The following is a 22331-nucleotide window of genomic DNA, read 5'->3' as shown; positions in this document are numbered from 1 at the left end:
ACTCAAACGTTAAGTGCAGCCTTACGCACACCCTGTGGGCCAAACACACACCCATGCCAGGGGCCGGCCCCGAGCTGTGGTGGGGCAGGGAGCCCCGAAGGCCCTCGTGCCCCCACCCGCTTGGCAGACTGCCGCGAGGACGTGGGTTAGGGCGTGGTGCACACTGTGAGGCGCAGGGCCTGCGGAAAGGGCTGTTCTTTGAGAATGGAGCCCTCCCTCTCTCCCAGGCTCTGACCGGCCTTGTCTCCCATTTGTGGACCACTCTGAGGCTCCTGTTCATGTCCCCCAGGGGTCAGAACACATCCCTACGACACTCCAAAGGTCCTGGTCACTTCTCCGAAGAACAGCTCCTGTTCCCTCCAGAGTGGCGTGACCACCCCACCCTGAGCCATCCTGGCTGCCTCTGCCCACCAGGCAGGTGGAGCCCACCCAAGTGGAGACCACCCAAACCCGGGGTGAAGGGTGGGACGGGGCGGCAGTGGGGTAGTGAGCTGGTTCTAGAAGGGACTGTTTCCTGTGTTCCTGTCTGAGCCTTGTGCCTCAGCCACCTTGTGCACCAGGCGGGGACCTCGAGTTTTAAAGGCAGGTGCTCCACACATGCGTTGGGGGTACTTTTTTTTTCTGACTGCAATGCTCCTATGTGGCAACCCCCCAGCCGTGGGGGGATCTCGCCTTCCCCTTTCTGAAAAAGTAACCCACGGTGTCAGTCTGCAGCGTTCTGGGGCCCTGTGTGCCTCGCCGCAGCCCGGGCGTCAGACACTGTTCCAACCCACGGGGCTCAGTGGGGTTGGGCGGTTTTCCTGAGGCCACAGCAAAAGAGTAGTGGCAAATCTGGATTTGGGGGCAAACTCTGGGTCTAACCCCTTTTTCCACCGCTGTACCAGGCTGTCATTCCAGTCGTCCTTACTAACTGTTACACTAACCCACGGAATCAGCTTTTTAGCTAAAACAACCCGACCAGAGACAAAGGAGAGGACCCAGGTTTGAGGGGTGAGCCCCATCTAGAACCACTCTGAGGGTGGTGGGAGGGGAACCTGTGGACACAGGAAAGCAAGGACCCCTGGGCCCAGAGGGCACTGCCACCTAGTGGTGGTCGAGAAGCGGGCCACTGGGTGACAGGTGAGCCGGCTGCAGAGCAGGGGAGGGGGGCCCGCAGACACACACCTTGTTGAGGCTGCTGCGGTCGCTGACACTCCTGGTCAGCTGCTGGATCTCGGCCACCTGGTCGGCCAGCCGCTTCTGCTCATTCAGCTTCTCCGCCAGCGTCTCCAGCTCCGTGAGGGCCAGCTGCAGGGACAGCCTGTCGGGGTGTCCCCTGGGGGTGTTCTTCAGCATGTCCTGCCAGGGCCCAGAGAGAGCCAGGCTCAGAAACCCCAGCAGACCCATCCTTGGGCCCCTGGGCAGACCCGGTCCAAGGAGGGTCCCACTCCCAGGCAGCACATCAGTGAAGGTAAATGAGACCGAGGCAGTTACCCCCTGGGGAACCAACAGAGCACTGGGTGCTGGGATTGGAGGCTGCCAGCAGCTGGGCAGCTCTGAGGGGAGAGGGGATTCCTCAGGAGGGCCCTGAGGTGACCCCAGCTCACGGCCCCAGAAATCCAGAACAGGCCAAGGTGAGAACCAGCACTGGGCCAGAGTCCCTCACCTGGCTCCTGGGTGCAGGGAGGGGTAAGGAGGCTGTTGGGTGAAACAGTCCCCCAGAGGGCCGGCCAGGGGAGGTGATGCACTGCAGAGGCGGGGCCTGCCTCCCCACTCCCAGCAGCCCACTAAGCAGGGGTGGAGGTTCCCCCCACCCCCCGAGGGGCGGCTGGGTGGCACCTGGAGCAGGAGGATGAACTGCGGGAACCTCTGGATGGGCTTCACCATCAGCCCGTAGAGGGTGACGCGGTCCGGGCTGCAAATCTGCCGCCTCTGTGGGGCACAAAAAGCCAGGCATGGGGCTGCTCTACCGCTGACGCCCTGGCTTCTCCAGGCGGTGGTCTTTACGAAGGACCCCAGGCCTGCCTCCCAAGGTACCTCCGTGTGGGCGTGAGCCTCCCACCTCTGCACCACCGGGGCTCTTTGCCGGGGTCAAGGTCTCATGTCTCTCTAACCCTCCACAGGCAGGGCCAGAGGTCAGGGGTCCAGGAAGGATCACCCCCAAGGGCTCCCAGCCCCTAGAGCTGACAAAGGTCCCTGAGTCTGCTGCCAGGCAGTCCCTCCCACCACCACGTCCCCCTCAGGGCCTTCCCACCCTTGGAGGCCAGGACAGTCCTTTTAAGGCTGTGGTTCTCAACCTGTGGGGCTTAAACCCTTTGGGGATCGAATGACCCTTTCACAGGGGTCGCCCGATTCATAACAGTAGCAAAATGACAGTGATGAAGTAGCAACAAAAGTAATGTTATGGTTGGGGGTCACCACAACATGAGGACTGTATTAAAGGGTTACAGTATTAGGAAGGTTGAGAACCACTGTTTTAAGGTCTCTGACCTCAAGGCCTAACTAGGAAATTCAGCAATTTACTCAGAAGGTCAACTTCTAGAAGTAGCCAAACCAACCATTTCCTGCACCTAACGGAAAAGCAGAGTGGGGGCTGGGACACCGGGGGTTTCCCAGTGTCCTATTGCTTCCCATCTGCTCCCACCACGCACCCACATGCCTGCACCCACCTCTGCCCCTGCGGCCCAGAGGCCTCCACCACCCACCACCCCAATGCAAAGCCTGGATTCCCAGGGCCTACAGATCCAGCAGCCTCCAAACTGAACTCCCAGAAGCCCCCAGGCTCTTGAATCTAACCAGACCTGCCCTGCTCCACCATGACCTTGGGCTACCCTCTCCTCTGTCCCACCGTTTACAATCTCACCCCTCCAGGCCCATGTCAGGTGACAGACACCCCTCCCAAGGCTGCGGCTCTTCGACAGGAGGCAAGGGGTCCCAGAGGACAGAAGACCCACATCTGCTGCCTCTGTTTGGCTGGCACCCAGTTCTCCGGGAAACACAACCTACTGGACTAACCCAGGGATCAGCAAGACCCCTCGGCCTCCCTGGTCCCTCTGCAGAAGACCAAGGATCCCCAGCTCCTTGCTGACCCTTCGGCTCTCCAAAGCAACAATGTGGCCCCCCTGATGCTGGGACTAGAGCGCTCCCTCCTAAGAAGCCTTCCCCTTGTCCCCTGCCCTGTGCGCCCCCAACCCTCCTCAGGCCCCACCTTGAGGAATTCGAGGAAGGCGGGCTTGGTGAGGCAGGCCTTCTTGATGACGGACATGGCGCCGGTGAAGTTGTTCACGTAGTCGCTGTACACATCCAGCACCATGGACTTGGAGAACTGAACGGGAATGCGGGGGTTCTAGGTGAGCGCCACTCAGCGAGCCCCACCGGGAGGGGAGGGTGCGAGGTGGGTAAGAGCATCATCCCCCCTAAAGGGGAGGCAGGCGGGTGTCACGGGTTTTAGCGTGTGTCGCTCCCTGATGCTGAAGATAAAAAACGTTATAGAGACGCTGAAATCCCAAGCCCAGTAAGCCAGAGCTTGGTTCTGCAAACAGGGTCTTTGAAGACCCAATCACCTAGGAATAGACTGGGATTTGGGGACTGTATAGGAGACACAGAAACAGGCAGGGAAGACAGACGGGTGGCCACGTGATGACGAAGGCCGAGGTTGGAGTGATGCGGCGACAAGCCAAGGAGTGCCGGCGAGGCCCAGGAGCCGCAGAGACCAGGCCCACGGATACTGCTTTCAGATTTCTGGCCTCCAGAACAAGGGGGCACCACATTTCTGGGTCTGAAGGCACTCAGTGTGTGGTGCTTTGCCACGGCAACCGGAGGCCCTTCATCCCCCCCAGGGCTCAGAGAGCTGCAGGGACTAATGGGCAGTCTCAGGGAGAAGGGATGAAGCCAGGGGACAGCAGGGGCCTCTCCTCTGTGTCTGGGCTGAGCCAGAGCCCCCAGTCAACAAACGAGGCAGGAGGCTGGCTGCACCTGTTCCTGGAGCTACATCCGGTGGCGTTGCCCTGGGTGGCAGCAACCACTCTCTCTGAGTCCCTCAGAGGCCACACCCAGGCCATCAGGGCTGTGCAATGGGTCTGTGGGTGGCTGTGGGAGAAAGACGGGTCGTGCTACTCCCTTAAAGAGTCACGGTTTCAGAAACCCACAGGGGGTTTCTACTCTGACCCACTAGGGCGCCATGAGTCAGAACTGACTTGAAGGAAGCGAGTTTGGCTTGGGTTATAAGAGACTGGTGTGGCTTCCACACCAGTTGCTTTTGCTTCTTTTCAGCCACAGAATCCCTATGACCGAAAACAGGTAAAGGTGGGGTTCCACCCACTTGACCTTTCTTGGGCCCGTATGTCTTTGGGGCCCAGAAATTTGAACGCCATGGGTCCAGTGTACCCCTTATTCCTCAAATGGGGGGAAGCCAAGCCCCTAGAAGAGTCAGGAGCTACCCAATGTAACAAACGAATCCACCACGTGGACATAACCTCAGCAAATACTTATACACCCAACCTGATGACAGAGTTCCAAAATAGACACCTTAACAACCTCTAACAGGACTGAAAAGAGAAGCAGACAATGCGACGATAATCGTAGGAGACATCAACCTGCCCCTTTCCATGGTGGGCGGCCAACTGGAAGGAAGTCCAGCAAAGATGCAGAGGAGCTAAGGAACACAGCCAGGCGGCCTGCCCGCGCAGCCGGACACGAGCTCACCGCCCGCAGACAGACGACGCTCTTCTCCAGAGCTCATGGCTCGTTTGCAAGAACGGGCCACACCTGAGGCCACAGGGCAAACCTCAGTTCATCCAAAAACATGCTCTTACCACGCTATAAAACTAGAACTCAATAGAAAAAAAGCAAACAACAAAAAACCCACACAAGTAAATGCATGGAAACTGAACAGCATACTGTGTTAGTCTGGGTGCTTTAGAGAAACACATCCACAGAAACTCGTGTATAAGAGAGAGTTTTATATAAAGGTTAAGTGCACATCAAGAAAACATCCCAACCCAGTGCTGCCCAAGCCCACAAGTCCAACATTAACCCATATGTCCGACACCAATCCACAAAATCCTCCTCCATCTCACAAAACAGACGCAATGACGCTGACTGCAGGAGGAAAGCCGAGTTAGTGAATGTGTAAGCATCTCAGCGCTGGCAGGGGTCTCTGCACGCTGCACTATCCCAAGTACAAGGTGTAACAAGTGCAGTGCCTTTGGGGGGAAGGAAGTATGACTGGATGTGCGTATTCTACTCATCCCACTCTGGGCACAGGAGTTCATGGGCTGGGACCCATCCTGCATTGACTCTGATGGAGATGGCTGATATGCTCACTTCAGATCTTGTGATGACTGTTTGGAACCAAGACCCCTACCCCTCGACCTGTTTAGGTCATGGAGTACAAATGGTGTGGCACCCCAAGGCATGCACAGAAATCATACTAGAATGAACTTGAAAGGTCAGATAGCATGGTTGTGACAGAAGGTGGCCGGCAAGTCCTCTGCTGAGAGCAGAGCTCCTAAAGGACTAGGTCATGCAGGATTAGAGAGGGGTGGGAGGGGGGAAACTGGGGGAATCAGTGCCAAAGTTTCTGAGAGTGGTTCCTGAGGGTAGAGAATTAACCGATCCATGTGGTCCACGTGGCTTCTCCTCCGGGATGTCTTGCAGGAAGTGAGCCTTGCAAGCTGAAGCAGGGAACTGGCTAAGGCAGCTGCACCCTGGTGCGACCATCACAAAGCAAGAGACCCAAGAACTAGAAAGGCGAGGCTCACTGAGCCATTTATCCCTCCGCCCTTCAATTAATCCCACGTGTGTTTATCAGCCAGGTTGTCACAGTAAACTAACTACCTCGTGTACGCACTACTTAATAAGAGAAGAAGTTAAAATGTTGAAATTCCTCGAATTAAATAAGAATGAAAGCATGGCATACCATAACCTTTGGGACACAGCAAAAGCAGTGGCCGGAGAGGAGGAAAGAAGAGTCGTATTCTGTAGCTAAGCCCCACACCTCGAACCCACAGATAAAGGAACAGCAAAGGAGGGCTGCAGCCGCCAGACAGAATGACGTCCTTACAATCAGGGCAGACAGAAACGGAGAGCAAGACAGGCAATCATGAGGAAGGACTGGGAAGGCTGGTTCTTTGAAATAATCAATAAAATTGACATCCGTCGACCAAGCTGACAAAGTAAAAACTGAGAGGATGCAAACAGCCAAAATAATAAAGGAGATGTGTTACATTGCAGCAGAACCAACGGGGGTTTTTGAAAAATCATAAACAGAATATTACATGAAAACAACATGTACACCAACAGATTTGAAAACTTGGAATAAAGGAGCAAATTTCTAGAAACGCATTACTTACCTGAAGTCACACAAATCGATGTAAGACATTTGAACAGATGCATAATAACGACAAAAAGAAACTGAAGAGGCCAAGGTCATTGGAAAGAAAAATGCCTTTCCCTCCACCCCCACCGCATGCTTCCCCAAGCCCAGGCTTAGACAGTACCACTAGAGAATCCTGGAAACATTTAGAGAAGAATTGATACTATTTCAACTCACAGTATTCTAGAACACAGAAAAGGAAGGAATGCTCCCTAATTCATTCTATGAAGGCAGAATAAGCTAACATCAAAGCCAGGCGAAGACAGGACTGAGACTGGAAATTACAGGCCACTCTCCCTCATGAATATAGACACAAAAATTCTAGCCAACAGAATCAAAGAAAATAAGAGTGCACAATCAAGTGGGATTCGTATCAGGATGCAATGATGGTTCAACATTAGAAAATCAATTACTGTAATTCATCACATAAACAAAGGAAGTGCATCATGTGGTCATCTCAATCGATGTAGAAAAAGCACTCGCTAAAATCTAACACCAAACACTTTCCACGACAGAGGAGTAGGAGAGACTAATTCAAGGCATATGAGCCGGACCGACAGCTGACACTCTTCTCAACGAAAACAGATGGGAAGGAGGCCAGGATGTCCTAGATCACCACTCTCACCCAACATTCTATTGGAAGTCCTGGCGAGAGCAATTAGGCAAGAAAGGGAAACAGAAGGAATCCAAATTGGAAAAGAAGAAGTAAAACTATTTTTGTTCACATGTGACATGACCCTATACATTAAAAATCGCAAGATCCACAGAGAGATGCTGGACGAACAGGAAGAGTCAACAAAGGGGCAAGGTATAAGGTCAACACACACATCATCAGTGGGGTTCTGCTACACTAACACGGAGGGCTCTGGAAAGGAATTGAGAGCACGTACCACTTACAATAGCCCCGAGGATAAAACAACAACTAAGAAGCAACGTAAAGACTCAGACAAGGGAAACTATGAAACACTACTTCAAGAAGCTAAAAGGGGTGCTGTGCTCATGGATTGGAAGACTTCACACATTGTGGAACTGGCAATATCACCAAAAGCAATCGATAGGTGTGCTCCAATCCCAACAGCACTCTCTTATCCAATAGCTGGAAGTCTAATTTCCAGCGAGCGTGGAGGGAGAGAAGCAAAGCGGGAGGCCTCCCGCTTCCCAATCTCAGAACCTACTCCGCAGCCATAGTCACCAGAACAGACGGGCACAGCGGGCAGGCACGCAGGCCCCTGGGACAGAATGGAGAACCTGGAAGTGAAGACGTCCACCTATGGGCAGCTCATCTTGGGCAAGGGGCCAAAGTCCATTCAGCAGGGAGGAAAGCATCTCTTTAACAAATGGCACTGCCAAAACTGGACTTCACACTGCGTGGAATTAGCCAAGCGAGAAAAGGGCAAATCATATAGGAAACCTTATGACGAAGAGTAGAGAAAAGATCTTCGCACGAAAAGAAACAGACTTCGGCATTTGAGCCAAACCAACAGCCAACACTCTTGGTGTGTGCTGCACAGAGAAGTCACAGCTAGCGTGGATAGGCGTTAACTCGGGTGACGGAGAAGCCAGGCCCAGCCAGAGGAAGGAGGGCACAAAATGCCGGGAACAGAGCCAACCCGCGGAGAGGCTTGGTGATCAAATTGGAGACTGCTCTGCAAACCTTCACCGAGTCACAATGAAATAAGTCGGTGGAGGGCAATGGCACTGTTAAAACAAACAACTGTGCATCCACATTCAGGAAATTTAATCAGAATCCGCACCTCACTCCATTCCATTAAAAAAAGAACTCCAAAAGCCAACTGTTAAAGCGGAAACAATGCAATTCCTGGACGGTCAGACACAGGGCTAATCCCAGCAGCATGATTTTCGTCCTATCAAACAAACCTAAAAATGCAAGAATTGAATACTAATGTTTTTTATTTTTTAAAAAACTTTACCAAGAGAAAGATAAACAAGCCAATCAAAAAACGGGCAAAGGGCATGAAGAGATGGACAGACACTTCACACAGGACACCCAAGTGGCCAACAAGGACATGAAAGAGGCTTGTGATCGATCATTAGCCACCAGAGAGATGCGGATCAAAACTGCAGCGGGGCCGCATCTCGGGCCCTGCAAAGACAGCAATGATGTTTTGAAAAATAACTCACAGGAAACAGCAAACACGGGGCAGGTTGTGTGGGGATTGGACCTCTCCTGGCCTGCGGGTGGGATTATAAAAGGGTACAGCCACCAGGGGGAAAACAGGATGGCACGTCCTCAGAAAGCTGGAACTAGAAGTACCCCAAGATCCAGCCATCCCCCCCCCTCCCGAGTAGAGATCCCGGAGAAGTAAGAATCTGCCTACTTACAAGGTATTCTTACAAGAGACTTACAACTGCTCACTTACAGGAGGATTTGTACAAGTACATAAGCGCATCTCTGTTCGCTGAGGTATTCTTGCAAAAGCCCAACGATGGAGACAGGCTGGGTGCCGCGACAGGCGAGTGGACTGATCAGTGGAGGCCCACACATACGTGCCACGGGGCACTCACTACCCAACCACAAAGAACAATGAGGCCTGCGTGGGAAAAACATCTCACAACGCAGACGCCAGGCTCAGGGAAATAAGTCAAATCGTAAAACACAGATAGGCTACGGTCCTACTATTATGGGCTGTCCACACAGGAAGCACAGCTCCTTGATGGCTACCACCGACGGCAGGGAGAGAGGGGCAAGTGCCTTTCTAGAGCATGAGTGGCCACGCTGTTCGGGGCTCCGACTCCTTTACACACACACACACACACACACACACACGCACACACACGTACTCAGCGCCATCCTGGCAACTGAAAGCGTTTGGCTCGGAATCTCGAGAACAACGTGTAGGTATCTGCTTTTCAGCCCCCTGGATGGTTCCCAGGCCCCTCCCAGGGCATATGGCTCCCTTGGGACACCCTGCTCAAGAGAGTAGACACTTGGGGGATGGGAAAGGCAAGGCCAAATAGGGAGGATGTCAGCACAGCCCGGCCCGGCAATTACGGAAGATGAGGCATGCACGAGAAAGAGGACAGATCGGTAAGTGCTAGAACACTGAGCCAACAGTAACAACAGCCACAGAGCAGGTAAGTGTGGTCACTCAGGTACATAAGGAGGCATGTATGTGTGCAGAAAGACACATGCCAGTAGATGCGCCTACACGTGCAGGGGTATCTGCGGGCACCTACATGTACAGGTGTATCTGCGGGCACCTACATGTGCAGGTGTATCTGTGGGCACCTACATGTGCAGGTGTATCTGTACACACCTACATGTACAGGTGTATCTGTGGGCACCTACATGTGCAGGTGTATCTGTACACACCTACATGTACAGGTGTATCTGCGGGCACCTACATGTGCAGGTATATCTGTGGGCACCTACAAGTGCAGGTGTATCTGCGGGCACACATGTGTCTGTGCTGCATAGGTCGTTGTTGTCAGGTGCCATCGAGTCGGCTCCGTGCACAACAGAAGGAAACCCTGCCCGGGCCTGCGCCGTCCTCGCAGTTGTCCCTCTGCCTGAGCCCATGGGTGCAGCCACCATGCCAGTCCCTCTCCTCGAGGGCCTTCCTCTTTATTGCCACCCCTCCACTTTACCAAACATGCTGTCCTCCAGGAACTGGTCTCTCCTGACAGTATGTTCAAAGTACGTGAGACGAAGTCTTGCCCCCAGGAGCACTCTGGCCTTACTTCTTCCAAGACAGATGAGTTTGTCCTTCAGCAATCTGTGGCCGATCCTCACACGGTCTTCCTTATTTGGTTGGACATGGGACATTGAGTGTGCTGCCTATATAGCCACCTGGATAGCCAACCACACAGCCTCCTGGCAGAGCCAAACAGCTCACGGAATTGGTTTATGGATTAAAAGGCTTGAGACCAGGGTCATGGGGCGCAGCTCTGTCCATTGGCATAAAATTCTTCACAAAGATAATGCTGTACATCCTAGCTTGGGGAGGTGAATCTGGGGCCTTAAAAGCGTGTAAGCAGGCAGCCATCTAAGATACAGCTATTAGCCTCTACTTATCTGGAGCCAGAGAGAAAGAAGAAAATCAATGATCAAAGGAGAAACTACCCCACGGGGGCCACGAGCCCACACGAACCACAGCCTCTCACCCGAAACCAGAACTGGATGGGGCCCAAAAGTTTTCACCAGGGGCTCAATAGAGGGCCCGGGATAGGACAGAAGAAAAGCATAGAGCAAAACTTAAGATCCTAAAAGAGAGGCCAGACCTACTGCCCCAGTAGAGGCCAGAGGGACGCCTGGGACTAAGTGCCCTCAAAGAAGCGATTTCTGAAGGTCGTCTTTCCCCTAACTAACAGGTTGTCTTACAGAATAAATAATCTTGTCTGAGTCTCATGCTCCCCAATGGGCGATGCTGCCCCAAAAGCAAAGGTGGGCGGGCCAGGAGGGGCTGGGAAACCAGATCAGTGGAAACAGAGGAAACCGAAGAGAAATGAAGAGAATGCTGTCACCTTGGGACGCCGCAAAGGGACAGTGTGCGCCCAATGTTGACTCCCTGCCACCGAGCTAACTGAGACTCGTGGTGGCCCGAGAGGACAGAGCAGCTCTGCTCCTGTGGGTTTCTGAGATGAACTCGTCCCGGGAGGAGAAAGCCCCGCCTTCCTCCCAAGGAGGGCCCAGTGATTTCAAACTGCGGCACAATAGTATTTTCTTAAAACCGGGGCTGAGACCAGAACCAGGTCTCCCAAATCAGAGAGAGTGCTCCCCAGACCCCGTCGGCACGAGCTGTGGCCGAGGACCGTGGCCTGTGCACGAATTCGGTACAGCAAAGACACCCACCGAGGCCACGAAGAGGTCCCCGATCTTCTCAGTGGCGTCCCACTCGGCCACGCGGGAGGACAGGGCGATCTGGAACATGGAGTGGCAGTGCAGGATCTCCTTCACGCGGAAAAACACCGCCTGGCACTTGCGGACGCTCAGCACCTTGGGCTCCATCTCCATCAGGGGGTTGCGGTAATCCTGCAGGGTGGGAGCGGGGCACTCAGGGGGCAGGCCAGGCCCCTCCCACCCGCCTGCCCTCTTCCTGGTCATCACAACTTGCGGGGCCAGACGGGGCCTTCCAGCTGCCGGGAGAGCTCCCCCTTACCCTGTTTGCTGCTAGAAGGTTCCCCATGAATGTGGCACACTGACCTCTCTCTTCCCTTTAATGCAGTTCCTTATGTGGTGGTGACCCCCAACCATAGCATTTTCATTGCTACTGCATCGCTGTCATATTGTTACTGTTATGAATCAGGCAACCTCTGTGAAAGGGTCGTTCGACCCCCCAAAGGTGTCGCGACCCCCCAGATTGAGAACCTTTGGTCTAACTGAACCCTGCGTCCATGGGGGCATGTCCCCGAGGGTGGGGCTGGTCCGACAGGGTTCTGCCCAGGACTGAGCCATCCCCGGTGGTGCAGTGAACCGTTTTGGCTGCAGATGCAAGTCTACCCAAGAGCAAGTCAGAAGGAAGGGCTGGCAATCTATGTCTGACCAGCCAGCCACTGAACAACCAGGGCCGCCACGAGTCGGCATCTCCTCCACACCAACTGGGAAACTGGGAAAGGCCATTGGGTCCAGCAGGTGTGTGGGATATGCTCACCCGGCTCCAGGCCTAGTGCCAAGCTCTCCAGTCAGAAAGAGGGCGAGGCTCCTCTCTCTGGATCCAAACTGAGCAGACGGGGAGGGGATCTGTAGTGCCCTCTGACCCTGATGGCCTGACTCCAACAGCCCCCAGCCCCCAAACATCAGGCAGCTGGAACTCCTCACTCAGGTTCTGGTGCTGGGAGACGGAGAGGGGCCGCTAGGGCAGTGAGGACGGCCTGGGCCCCTCCAGCCACAATGGTGACCAGGTGCTCTCAGTTCTGCAGGACCGGCCTCGTTTCACTGCATCCAGATTTGTTTAGGAAATGGTCACTACCGCAAACGCCAGCGCCTCCGGAGTTCCCAGCGCCCCCGCTTGGACACGCTGCTATGTCCCTTATGTAGTGCCAGCGACAGCCCTTCCCCCGCCGGCAACTCCCCACAGTCCTCCTTGGTCAGTGCCCTTGGGAGCCCCGGGTCCTACCTGGAGTATCCGCTTCAGAGACTCCACGTAGCTGCCCTCGCTCTGGACGATGGAGCCCAGGATGTGTCTCCGGACCACCTGTCCGGACCGACAAGGACAATCAGAGCGAGCCCCCCGCTGTGCAGAGCCCCAGCAGCCAGCCCCCTGAGGAGCTGGCCAGAGCCTGAGTGGGGGAGGGAGGGCACCAGTGAGCGGGCACCCACCCAGCCTCATGCTGGTGGGCAGTCTTTCTTAACCTGAAGTCACAGCTGTGGCTCTAACCCCTGCGCTGGGTCAGGGCAAAGCGCTCCTGCCCCTTTCTTAACCCCACCCCACCCCACCAGACTTGGCTCTATCAAACCCAAACCAACCTCCCTGCCATGGGACAGCGACCCTATAGGACAGGGTAGATCCACTCCTGTGGGTGCCCAGCCTGTAACCTTCAACTTCCTTCCTCAGAGCGGCTGGTGGTTCCAAAGGACAGACCTTCCAGTGAGCACCCCAGACACCTCAGCTTCCAAAAGCTCAGCCAGTGGGGGGCACCGGCACCCTCGGGGGTAGCCTGGCCAGCATGGTCATGCATGGTGTGTCCTCACAGCCCTCTCCCCTGGGTGTGGCAGAGCAAGGGGCCCCCACTGAGCTGCCCACACGGAAATGCATCATGGGGAGCTGGAGAACTCTGAGCTGGATCCTACTCCTGGGGTCTGACTTCCTGGCTGGAAATCAGGGTGTTAAAAGCTTCCCGATAGTTCTTTCATGAGCTAGACTAACAAACCAAGAAGGGTCCAGAAGCCCCAAGGGGCACAGCAGGTTAAGCGTTCCGGCTGCTAAGTGGAAGGTTGTGGTGAATCCGATGGCATCGGTGGCAGCGTCTCAATCCAGAACAGGTGTAAGGTGTGAGACGGGGAAACCTGTCTGCCCTGGTGCACGGCTAGGAAGGTCTGGGCAGGAGGGGTGGCTGACCCATGGCACTGGCCCAGCTGTCCTGGGAACATCAATACTGGTGTCCCCTGACTGGCCTGTCCCCCTGCCTTTGGAATGCTCTAACCACTGCTTCCCATTGCCCTGCCTGGAGACCAGGAGTGGCAAGGCCGGCCCAAAGTCACACATCATCAATGATCTGGCTCCCAGGATGGTGGCGGGGGTGGGAGGGGCTGCTTGCTTGTGATGGGTCTTCTGGGGACACGACAACAGGGGGTGGTGGATACAAGGGGACTCCCCCTCCATCTGAGAGCACTGATAGCGCCCTGGGGTCAGCCTCACAGTCAGTGGAGATCCAATGGCCTCAAGGAACTAAAACCTCCTGATCCGGGAAACCCACAGAGACCCCGGATGGGAGCTGGCGCCTGGGGTCTGTCTAGCTCTGATGGGGAAAGGCTGTGGTCTCGTGTGTGTGTGTGTGTGTGTGTGTGTGTGTGTGTGTGTGTGTGTTGGCAGGGGTGGGAGCTGAGTGTGCCTCTGTCCCAGCTGCTGACAGGGCTGGCAGCTTGTGCCTCTGTCCCAGCTGCTGACAGGGCTGGCAGCTCAGTGAAGAAAGCAGTGGGAGATGGGGGTGGGGGCTACCAGCACCTCAGCTCAGCAGCCCAGCCAGCACAACCCATGGCCCTCACCGTCAAAGGCACCAAAGCCAGGATTCCCACCAGCTAACAATCCGCAAGCTCCCTGTGGGCTGCTGCCCCCCACACCCCATCTCATGCCCATCCTCATGGGCAGAGGCTGTGGACGCTCTCCAGGCTTGTCACCATCAGTCACGGCTTGGGCAGGAGAGAGCGTGACTCGGCCAGGGTGCGGGTCCTGGGTCACTCTGGGAAAAGAGTATTACTCAAAGAGCCCTGGATCCTGGGGAGGCCTGTTGCTGGGGCAGGTTGGCCTAGGGTGGGCTGGGCACCGGCACCTACAGCAAGCACCTCGCAGCTGTCCAGCCACCAACTACCCAAACTGCGGCCCTCTCTGCAGATGGTGCTTTGTTTGAAAACGGTTTGCTTGGCGGGGAGAGCAGATGCCCCCAGCACCTGCCACTGGCCACGGCCCTGCCCAACTCCTCCTGCTGCAGATCTCTGGCAGGGGACCAGCAGGGTCTAATTGGGAAAGTGGCTGGTCAGGAAGCCCCTGAGTTCAAGACTAAGACCAGTGTGAGCCCAGGTAATAAGCCAGGACCCCTACCGTCCCTGCTACAGAGCCACCACTAGTCCCACACACCTGCTGAGGGCTCAGGCCTTCGGGCATGGGGCCCAGCTCAGGGGCTGGGGGCTTGATGTCCGAAACGCTGACCTCCAGGAGCCCCATGTCCTCCTCCTCCGAGTCACCTGCAAAGGCAGAGGAGGCCAGGCTAGGGACATGCCCGTCCCCCTTACGGGGGTCAGGTCCTGAGGAGGGCTGAGCGGTTCATGGGGCCATGGGGACACCAGAAGTGGCTGCCTGGTCTGTCCAGGGGTCCGCTGCTGAGCCCGAGCCTTGCCTTGTCCATGGGGAACATGTGTGACGGAGCGTGTGCGAGCATGGGGGAGTGAGTGTGTGAATGAGTGAGGGAGGGAGGGAAGAGGAAAGGAGGGAGACAGAGAGTGAGGACACAGGCTGTGAGCAGGGAGAGGCAGGGACAAGCCCAGCAGAGCCAGTCAGGGAGTGGACCAGGGAACAGAAGGGAGTGACGAGTGGAGCAGCAAGAACAGTGAGCTGGGGAGGAGGGAAGGAGTAAGTGGGTAAGTGAGTGAGTGGGTGAGTGAGTGAGTGAGTGAGTGGGTGAGTGAGTGAGTGAGTGAGTGAGTGGGTGAGTGGATGAGTGGGTGAGTGAGTGGATGAGTGAGTGAGTGGGTGAGTGAGTGAGTGAGTGAGTGAGTGAGTGGGTGAGTGAGTGAGTGGGTGAGTGAGTGGGTGAGTGAGTGGGTGAGTGAGTGAGTGGGTGGGTGTTGAGTGAGTGGGTGGGTGGGTGAGTAAGTGGGTGTGTGAGTGGGTGGGTGAATGAGTGAGAGAGTAGGTGAGTAAGTGAGTGAGTGAGTGAGTGAGTGGGTGAGTGGATGAGTGGGTGAGTGAGTGGTTGGGTGGGTGAGTGAGTGGGTGTGTGAGTGGGTGGGTGAGTGGGTGAGTGAGTGGATGAGTGGATGAGTGAGTGAATGGGTGGCTGAGTGAGTGAGTGAGTGGGTGAGTGAGTGAGTGGGTGGGTGAGTGAGTGGGTGTGTAAGTGGGTGAGTGGGTGAGTGGGTGAGTAGGTGAGTGAGTGGGTGAGTGAGTGACTGAGTGAGTGAGTGGATGAGTGGGTGAGTGAGTGGATGAGTGAGTGAGTGGGTGACTGAGTCAGTGAGTGAGTGAGTGAGTGAGTGGGTGAGTGAGTGAGTGAGTGAGTGGGTGAGTGAGTGAGAGAGTAGGTGAGTAAGTGAGTGAGTGGGTGAGTGAGTGAGAGAGTAGGTGAGTAAGTGAGTGAGTGAGTGAGTGGGTGAGTGGGTGAGTGAGTGAGAGTAGGTGAGTAAGTGAGTGAGTGAGTGAGTGGGTGAGTGGATGAGTGGGTGAGTGAGTGGGTGAGTGAGTGAGTGGGTGGGTGTTGAGTGAGTGGGTGGGTGAGTAAGTGGGTGTGTGAGTGGGTGGGTGAATGAGAGAGAGTAGGTAAGTGAGTGAGTGAGTGAGTGAGTGGGTGAGTGGATGAGTGAATGAGTGAGTGGTTGGGTGGGTGAGTGAGTGGGTGTGTGAGTGGGTGGGTAAGTGGGTGAGTGAGTGGGTGAGTGGGTGAGTGAGTGAGTGGGTGGGTGAGTGAGTGGGTGTGTAAGTGGGTGAGTGGGTGAGTGGGTGAGTAGGTGAGTGAGTGGGTGAGTGAGTGAATGAGTGGGTGAGTGAGTGGATGAGTGAGTGAGTGGGTGACTGAGTGAGTGAGTGAGTGAGTGAGTGAGTGAGTGGGTGAGTGAGTGAGAGAGTAGGTGAGTAAGTGAGTGAGTGAGTGAGTGGGTGAGTGAGTGAGTGGGTGAGTGAGTGAGTGGGTGAGTGAGTGGGTGAGTGAGTGAGTGGGTGGGTGTTGAGTGAGTGGGTGGGTGGGTGAGTAAGTGGGTGTGTGAGTGGGTGGGTGAATGAGTGAGAGAGTAGGTAAGTGAGTGAGTGAGTGAGTGAGTGAGTGGGTGAGTGGATGAGTGAATGAGTGAGTGGTTGGGTGGGTGAGTGAGTGGGTGTGTGAGTGGGTGGGTAAGTGGGTGAGTGAGTGGGTGAGTGGGTGAGTGAGTGAGTGGGTGGGTGAGTGAGTGGGTGTGTAAGTGGGTGAGTGGGTGAGTGGGTGAGTAGGTGAGTGAGTGGGTGAGTGAGTGAATGAGTGGGTGAGTGAGTGGATGAGTGAGTGAGTGGGTGACTGAGTGAGTGAGTGAGTGAGTGAGTGAGTGAGTGAGTGAGAGAGTAGGTGAGTAAGTGAGTGAGTGGGTGAGTGAGTGAGAGAGTAGGTGAGTGAGTGGGTGAGTGGATGAGTGGGTGAGTGAGTGGATGAGTGAGTGAGTGGGTGAGTGAGTGAGTGAGTGAGTGAGTGAGTGAGTGAGTGAGAGAGTGGATGGGTGGGTGAAGGAGAATAAGCCAGCAGAGTAGGGAAGGCAGAAGGAGAAGGTGAGGGGGCGGGAGGGGGTCCGTGGACGAATGAGTGGATGGCCAGGAAGGGAATGAGAAGTGGAAGGCTGGAGGCCAAGGCTCTCAGTCTCAACAATTCCTCCCCCCCAATCCCCATCAATAGAACCTAAAAATACTTTCCCCCACCCCAGCCCCTGGAAGAAAGAGGGGATCTAGCAGGAGAAGAATGCTGTCATGGTTAAGGGTAGAGGCATTCCAAAGGGGGAGGACACCAGGGCTATCTGAGAGTGTGGGCAGGGTGAGGGGGAGCACAGGCAGAGCCGGGCAAGGCTCAGGGGGAGACCGGTGGAGTGCAGGGGTCTGTGCCCAGAGGGCTTGCCCCGCCCCCCGCCTCCCAGCTGCTCAGAAGGGCCAGCCAGCGGTGGCCATGGGCAGCAGGAAGTGGGGGCCGCAGAGACAAAGAGGAAGAAGAAGTGCTAGCAACTCCACTCCAGAGGCCCCGGGAGCAGGGACAGCGCATGGGCCTTACCTGAGCAGGAGACAGAGGAGGAGGAGGAGGAGGGGCAGCGGACGACAGTGTGAGGGTGCGGGTGGTGGAGGCCCTCCAGCCCGGCCCACATGGTGCCCCGGGCACCACTCCGCACCCACCCCAGCCTTCGGCTGCGTGGCTTCCTCTTCCCCCATGAGCCGCTGGGCAGCATTCTTGGCCAGCAATCTGAGCCCTGCCGCAGGCAGCTATTAATAACGCCTCTGGTGGGAGGTCACTTTAGGCAAGGCTGGGGTTACTGGGCGGGGTGGGAGGGCCTGCTGCCAGACGCTGGCCAGTGGGCGGGGGAGGGGGAAACGACAGGGAGTTCTCAGCCAGGAGGCCTGTCCACACGTCCGTCCGTCCCTCTGTGGCCACCCTGTCGGCTTGACCCTGGCCCCCACCCAGGCAGTGGCTCACCGAGGACGTCCTTCCTGTGCAGAAAGGACACCTTGCGCAGGACGGCCATCCGGGTCTTCTCCAGCCCATCCTTGGTCCCGCTCTTGGCGGCCTTCATGAACTGGGTCATCTGAGTGGAGGCAGAGGGCTCATCAGGGAGCTCCAGGAGGGCCCAGGGCACCTGCCACCGGGGCCACCCGGCCCAGCTGCAGCAGAGGACACCACCTAGGCCCACTCCCTCCCGGGGAGGCCAAGAGGGCGCCCTGAGAAATGGCCTGAAGCAGGTGCCCCCAAGGATGCCAGGCGAGAAAGAGGACCCAACCCAGTTCTCCCCTTCGGGGCAGACATCAGGCTGAGGGGATGGCCAGTCACCGTGGGCGTGTCACCGATGGCATGGCACTGGGGTCACCTGGGAGCGTGGCACCGAATGTGCCACTCGGGGGTCACATGGGGGTGAGGGGTGTGGCACCGGGGGAGCACTGGACGATGGCACTAAGCATGGCTCTGGGTTGTGACTGTGAATGGCACCAGGACATGGCACCTGGGGTGGCACTAGGAACAAGGGCTCAAGGCCTTGGCTCATGCCAGCTCCCCAGAGGCCTGGAACCTCACTCAGTCTTTGTTCCCTTGGGCCAAACTAAGGAAAAGCACCTCTGAGTCGAGGGGCTGGGACAGGCTGGTCCACAGCAGCACATGCCCACACACAGTCCCACGGTTGTCGGGTTCAGAGGTGAGCCCGCTCCCTGAGCCCCACGCAGCTCTGCGACTGCGTCCCACGCAGGAAAGGATGCGAAGCCTGGAGATCCACAGAGCAACGTGCCGCTCCCTCCGTGGAGTGGGGGCGGGGTGGGGGGCTGTGGGTCCCGGCGAGCAGCAAGCCAAGCACAGCACGTGGCACCCCCGAGGGGGACAAGCACCCTGGGTCACCGGTGGGGGGCTCCAGCCTGGGGAGTGAGCTGCTGCCCCCGGAAGGCATGCCTGGCCCCTCTACATTCAGGACTACAAGGGGATGCCTGAGGACAGGGATGTCCTGGAGCTGGGCCACCACCCTTGAAATGCAGCCCATGCAACTGAGGAGCCAAGTGCCTAAGGCCCTTTCCCCTCCACTCGGGGAAATACACCAGCCATGCGGGTGGTTCCAGGAAAACCCTGTGTCCAAATTCTACTGAGGTTGGGGAGCACTCACCTGGGGCACCCTCTGCTCTGACTGTGGCTCCAAGCAGCCCCTCAGCTCCTGGCTTAAGCAGGGGCAAGGCAGTTTACTGGGGACCCTCAGGGGCCTGGCTGGGATGGTGGCTGATGGCCCTTTGGGGACAAGGCCAGTTCTCTGCTCTCTGGAAGGAGCAGCAGGCAGAAAGGGCAGGACCCAGCGCCGCCTCCATCTCTGACACACTCTGCAGCAGTGGTGCTGAGCCTTCGGGGGATGCATGCTCAGGGGGAACATCTCCCCAGAAACTGCACCCAGGAGCTCATCTCTTCTGGGGGGTCACACTCTGACGGGCACCTCTGTCCTAGGACCCAGCCTCGCTAATGGAAAGAAGCCATTTATGGGGCTGTCCTATGAGCCTCCCAAACTGGTGTGTAGGCAAATCCCCAGGACAGGGACCCTGCACTCCCGGTGGCGCCCACAGTGTTGACACATGGGCCAGGCAGGGACTCCCGCTGGGCCCTGGGGGCAGAAGTACCTAGTGTTAGCCTCTCCCAGAGGTGCCCCAGGCCTCAGCCCTGGGAGGCACCTGTAGGGCAGAGGCTCCCTCCTTCCCACTTGGCGGCTAGGGGCTGCTGACTGGGCAGTGCTGTCGAATGCGGGTCCCTTGACCTTGGCGTTGGGTGGGTTGGTCTGAACTTCAGCTCTGCCACGCAGGGCTGTATGAGCACTGGCAGGCCGCTTGGCTCACTGGCCTCCTGGCATCAAGAGGGAGGGATGACAGCTGGCTCCTGGGGTTTGGCACGGGGGTTCATGGACGGTGGATAAAGGACAGACCAGCCACCGTCTGCTGAAAATCCACCGCTCACACATGGGCGGGGCTTCATCTCATCTTCAGAATCCCCAAAACGGCCCCCTCACCCCACCCCTGGCCACAGACGAGGAATCCAAGCAGGCCAGGCGTCACACAGAGAGGAAGTGGTGGGACCAGGACACAGTGGCCACAGTAGGTGCCCGATGCTCCCGTGGTTACAGCCATCATTAGACTGGCCCATCAGAAAAAGGGGCTGTCTTCTCACCGCAGCGACTTCCTCATTAAGGATGGATTGCTGGACAGCTTGGAGGGGGAGGAGCTGCCTTTGTCACCAGTGTTGGGTTTTCCAAAGTATCCCTGGGTATGCTTACATATGCAGATTCCTGGACCTGACTGAGCCAACATCTCTGGGGGTGGAGCTGGGAAGCTTCCTCCCACAGCCTCCCAGGTGCCTCTGCAGGCCCTGAGGTTTGAAAGTCCACCTAGGAGAGCCCATGCACAGCTAGGGGCGTCCTTGAAGGTAGGGGAGTCGGGGAGAGAAGCTGGAACACGGGGTGGGACAAGCTGGCAAAGGCACTGGCCGGTTCCCACACAGATGCGAAATGCGGCTGGATCCCAGGTGCCAGGGGCAGCATGGGGACTCAGGGGCAGGCGACAGGGCTCAGGCCAGCCCACCACAGCCCGGAGCAGTAGGAAAGGCCTCCTGGGGGTAGCTGCAGCTCAGAGTGGCCCCCACCGATGACTTGGGAGGGACGCACAGACAATACCTTACAATCGTACTTGTGCTTCAGCTCCTGCATGTCTCTCCCCCCAACTCTTAAAGCCAAGAGGTCTCTCTTAGTCCTCGCGTATCTCTCCTTGAGCCTAGTCAGGTCTGGAGAAAGCTGGAGCCCCCAAGCGGCCAGGCAGAGGGAGAGCAGGTGAGAGGAGCAGGCGGGACAGGGAGGAGACAAAACACACACAACAGAGGAAAAAGGAGACTTTGGTAAAGTGGCGAATGGACAACTGGGGGCAGGCGGGATGTGGAGCCAGGGATGGCCAGGGCCCAAGCAGCCGAGCATCCAGGTTCCTGCCCGGTATCTGCTCCAGCAGCGTCCAGCTCCAGCCTGCCAGGCAGCTGGGGGCTGAGTCTTTGCAGCAGGGAATCCTAGCTGCTGGGGAAGAGAGGAGAGGGGGCAGAGGCCCAGCCTCCCTCCCTCAGTGGAGGAGAACCAGGCTCTGAGAACCAGGACTATGTGTGGGTGACCGCCCCAACCCCAGGGCCCAGCACAGAGCCTGAAACACAGGAAGTGCTCACGAAGTACAAAGGAGGGAGGGAGGGAGGGAGGGAATGGGATGGGATGGGATGGGATGGGATGGGATGGCATGGCATGGCATGGCATGGGATGGATGGCATGGGATGGGTGGGCAAGGGGACAAACGGATGAGTGGGAAAATGTACAGAAAGGTAAATGTGTGACTGGCTATCTGGGCAGACAAATGGCTGGACACGCAGAGTGGGTGAACAGACGGATGTGTAGAGGCAGAAGCAGATGGGTGGGAGGGTGGGTGAATGGATGACTGGCTGGGCAGATGAGTGAGGGAGAGAAAGGATGGAGGGATGGAGGCCATGCTGTGCTGGTGACTATTTGACAGCTTTCTCCTGAAGAAGAGCCCTGCATGGATCAAGAGTTTCTGGGACAATGGAATGGAAAGCCAAAGAATGCATCAAGAAGTTCATTCACAGGACAATGGAATGGAAGCGATAATGGAATTTTTCCATAAACCTTTTCAAGGGCCCTCATGTGAATCCTCCCACCATGGTCAACGTCAAGCTACCCAGGTGGTTTCACTGAACAGAGGTGGAAAGAGAACTAGTGCAAGCTGGCTCCGGTTCACCACTGGAGTGAAGGGTAGACGGAAGAGTGGGTCGATGGATGGCCGATAGACAGATGGGGGGCGGGGGGGTAGGCAAGACTTCTGGGAAGATGGATGGATGGATAGATGGATGGATGGATAGAAGATGAACAGATAAACATTTAAGTGTAAGAATCTTTAAAGAACAGTGTCGTTAGTAAAGAGTACACCTTCTAAAATCGTAGACAACGCGATTCAGAGCAGGAGCTCTGGAGGCAGGCAGGTCTACCTTCAAACCAAACCATCGCTGCCTGCTTCACCAGCTCCTCCACCTTGCCGAGTCGCCGCTCCTCAGCAGTAAGTGGCTGGGGCAGTGCCTACACCACAGGGTTGTTGAGAAAATTAGCACGTAATGAAAAGTACACAGCAAGCCAGGACATGGCAGGCGGTCTACCATGGAAGGCATTGGTGTTGTAGCTTTCTGATCGTAAGTGCTTGATATTGATGTTGGTCTATGAATGCATGGATGTACGGATGGATAGATGGGTAAGTGGGTGGGTGGGGAGATGGATGAATGGATGAGAGGGTGGGTGGGGGACGGAAGAGTAGAAGGAGCACATCACGTCACCCCTCCGGGGGTGTCCTGTGAGTTCTCTCAGCACCAGAAT

At 56.5% G+C, this 22331-nt stretch overlaps 1 protein-coding gene across 3 annotated transcripts in view; it reads right to left on the bottom strand.

Moving 5' to 3' along the window:
- The window catches only part of ARHGEF10L (Rho guanine nucleotide exchange factor 10 like), a 143234-nt gene that overhangs the window by 55326 nt on the left and 65577 nt on the right, over nt 1-22331 (bottom strand). For all 3 annotated transcript variants that reach the window (XM_075551217.1, XM_075551234.1, XM_075551226.1), the window contains exons 8-14: nt 17888-17996; nt 14611-14717; nt 12433-12510; nt 11169-11348; nt 3188-3304; nt 1819-1911; nt 1165-1338 (exon numbers count right to left, since the gene is read on the bottom strand). In XM_075551217.1, the coding sequence (XP_075407332.1) occupies nt 1165-1338; nt 1819-1911; nt 3188-3304; nt 11169-11348; nt 12433-12510; nt 14611-14717; nt 17888-17996 (858 nt within the window). The remainder of the gene's footprint in view (nt 1-1164; nt 1339-1818; nt 1912-3187; nt 3305-11168; nt 11349-12432; nt 12511-14610; nt 14718-17887; nt 17997-22331) is intronic.

This window comes from Tenrec ecaudatus, chromosome 1, assembly GCF_050624435.1.
Source record: "Tenrec ecaudatus isolate mTenEca1 chromosome 1, mTenEca1.hap1, whole genome shotgun sequence".
Taxonomy (NCBI): Eukaryota; Metazoa; Chordata; class Mammalia; order Afrosoricida; family Tenrecidae; genus Tenrec; species Tenrec ecaudatus.
This window is presented reverse-complemented; position numbering and strand designations above follow the sequence as displayed.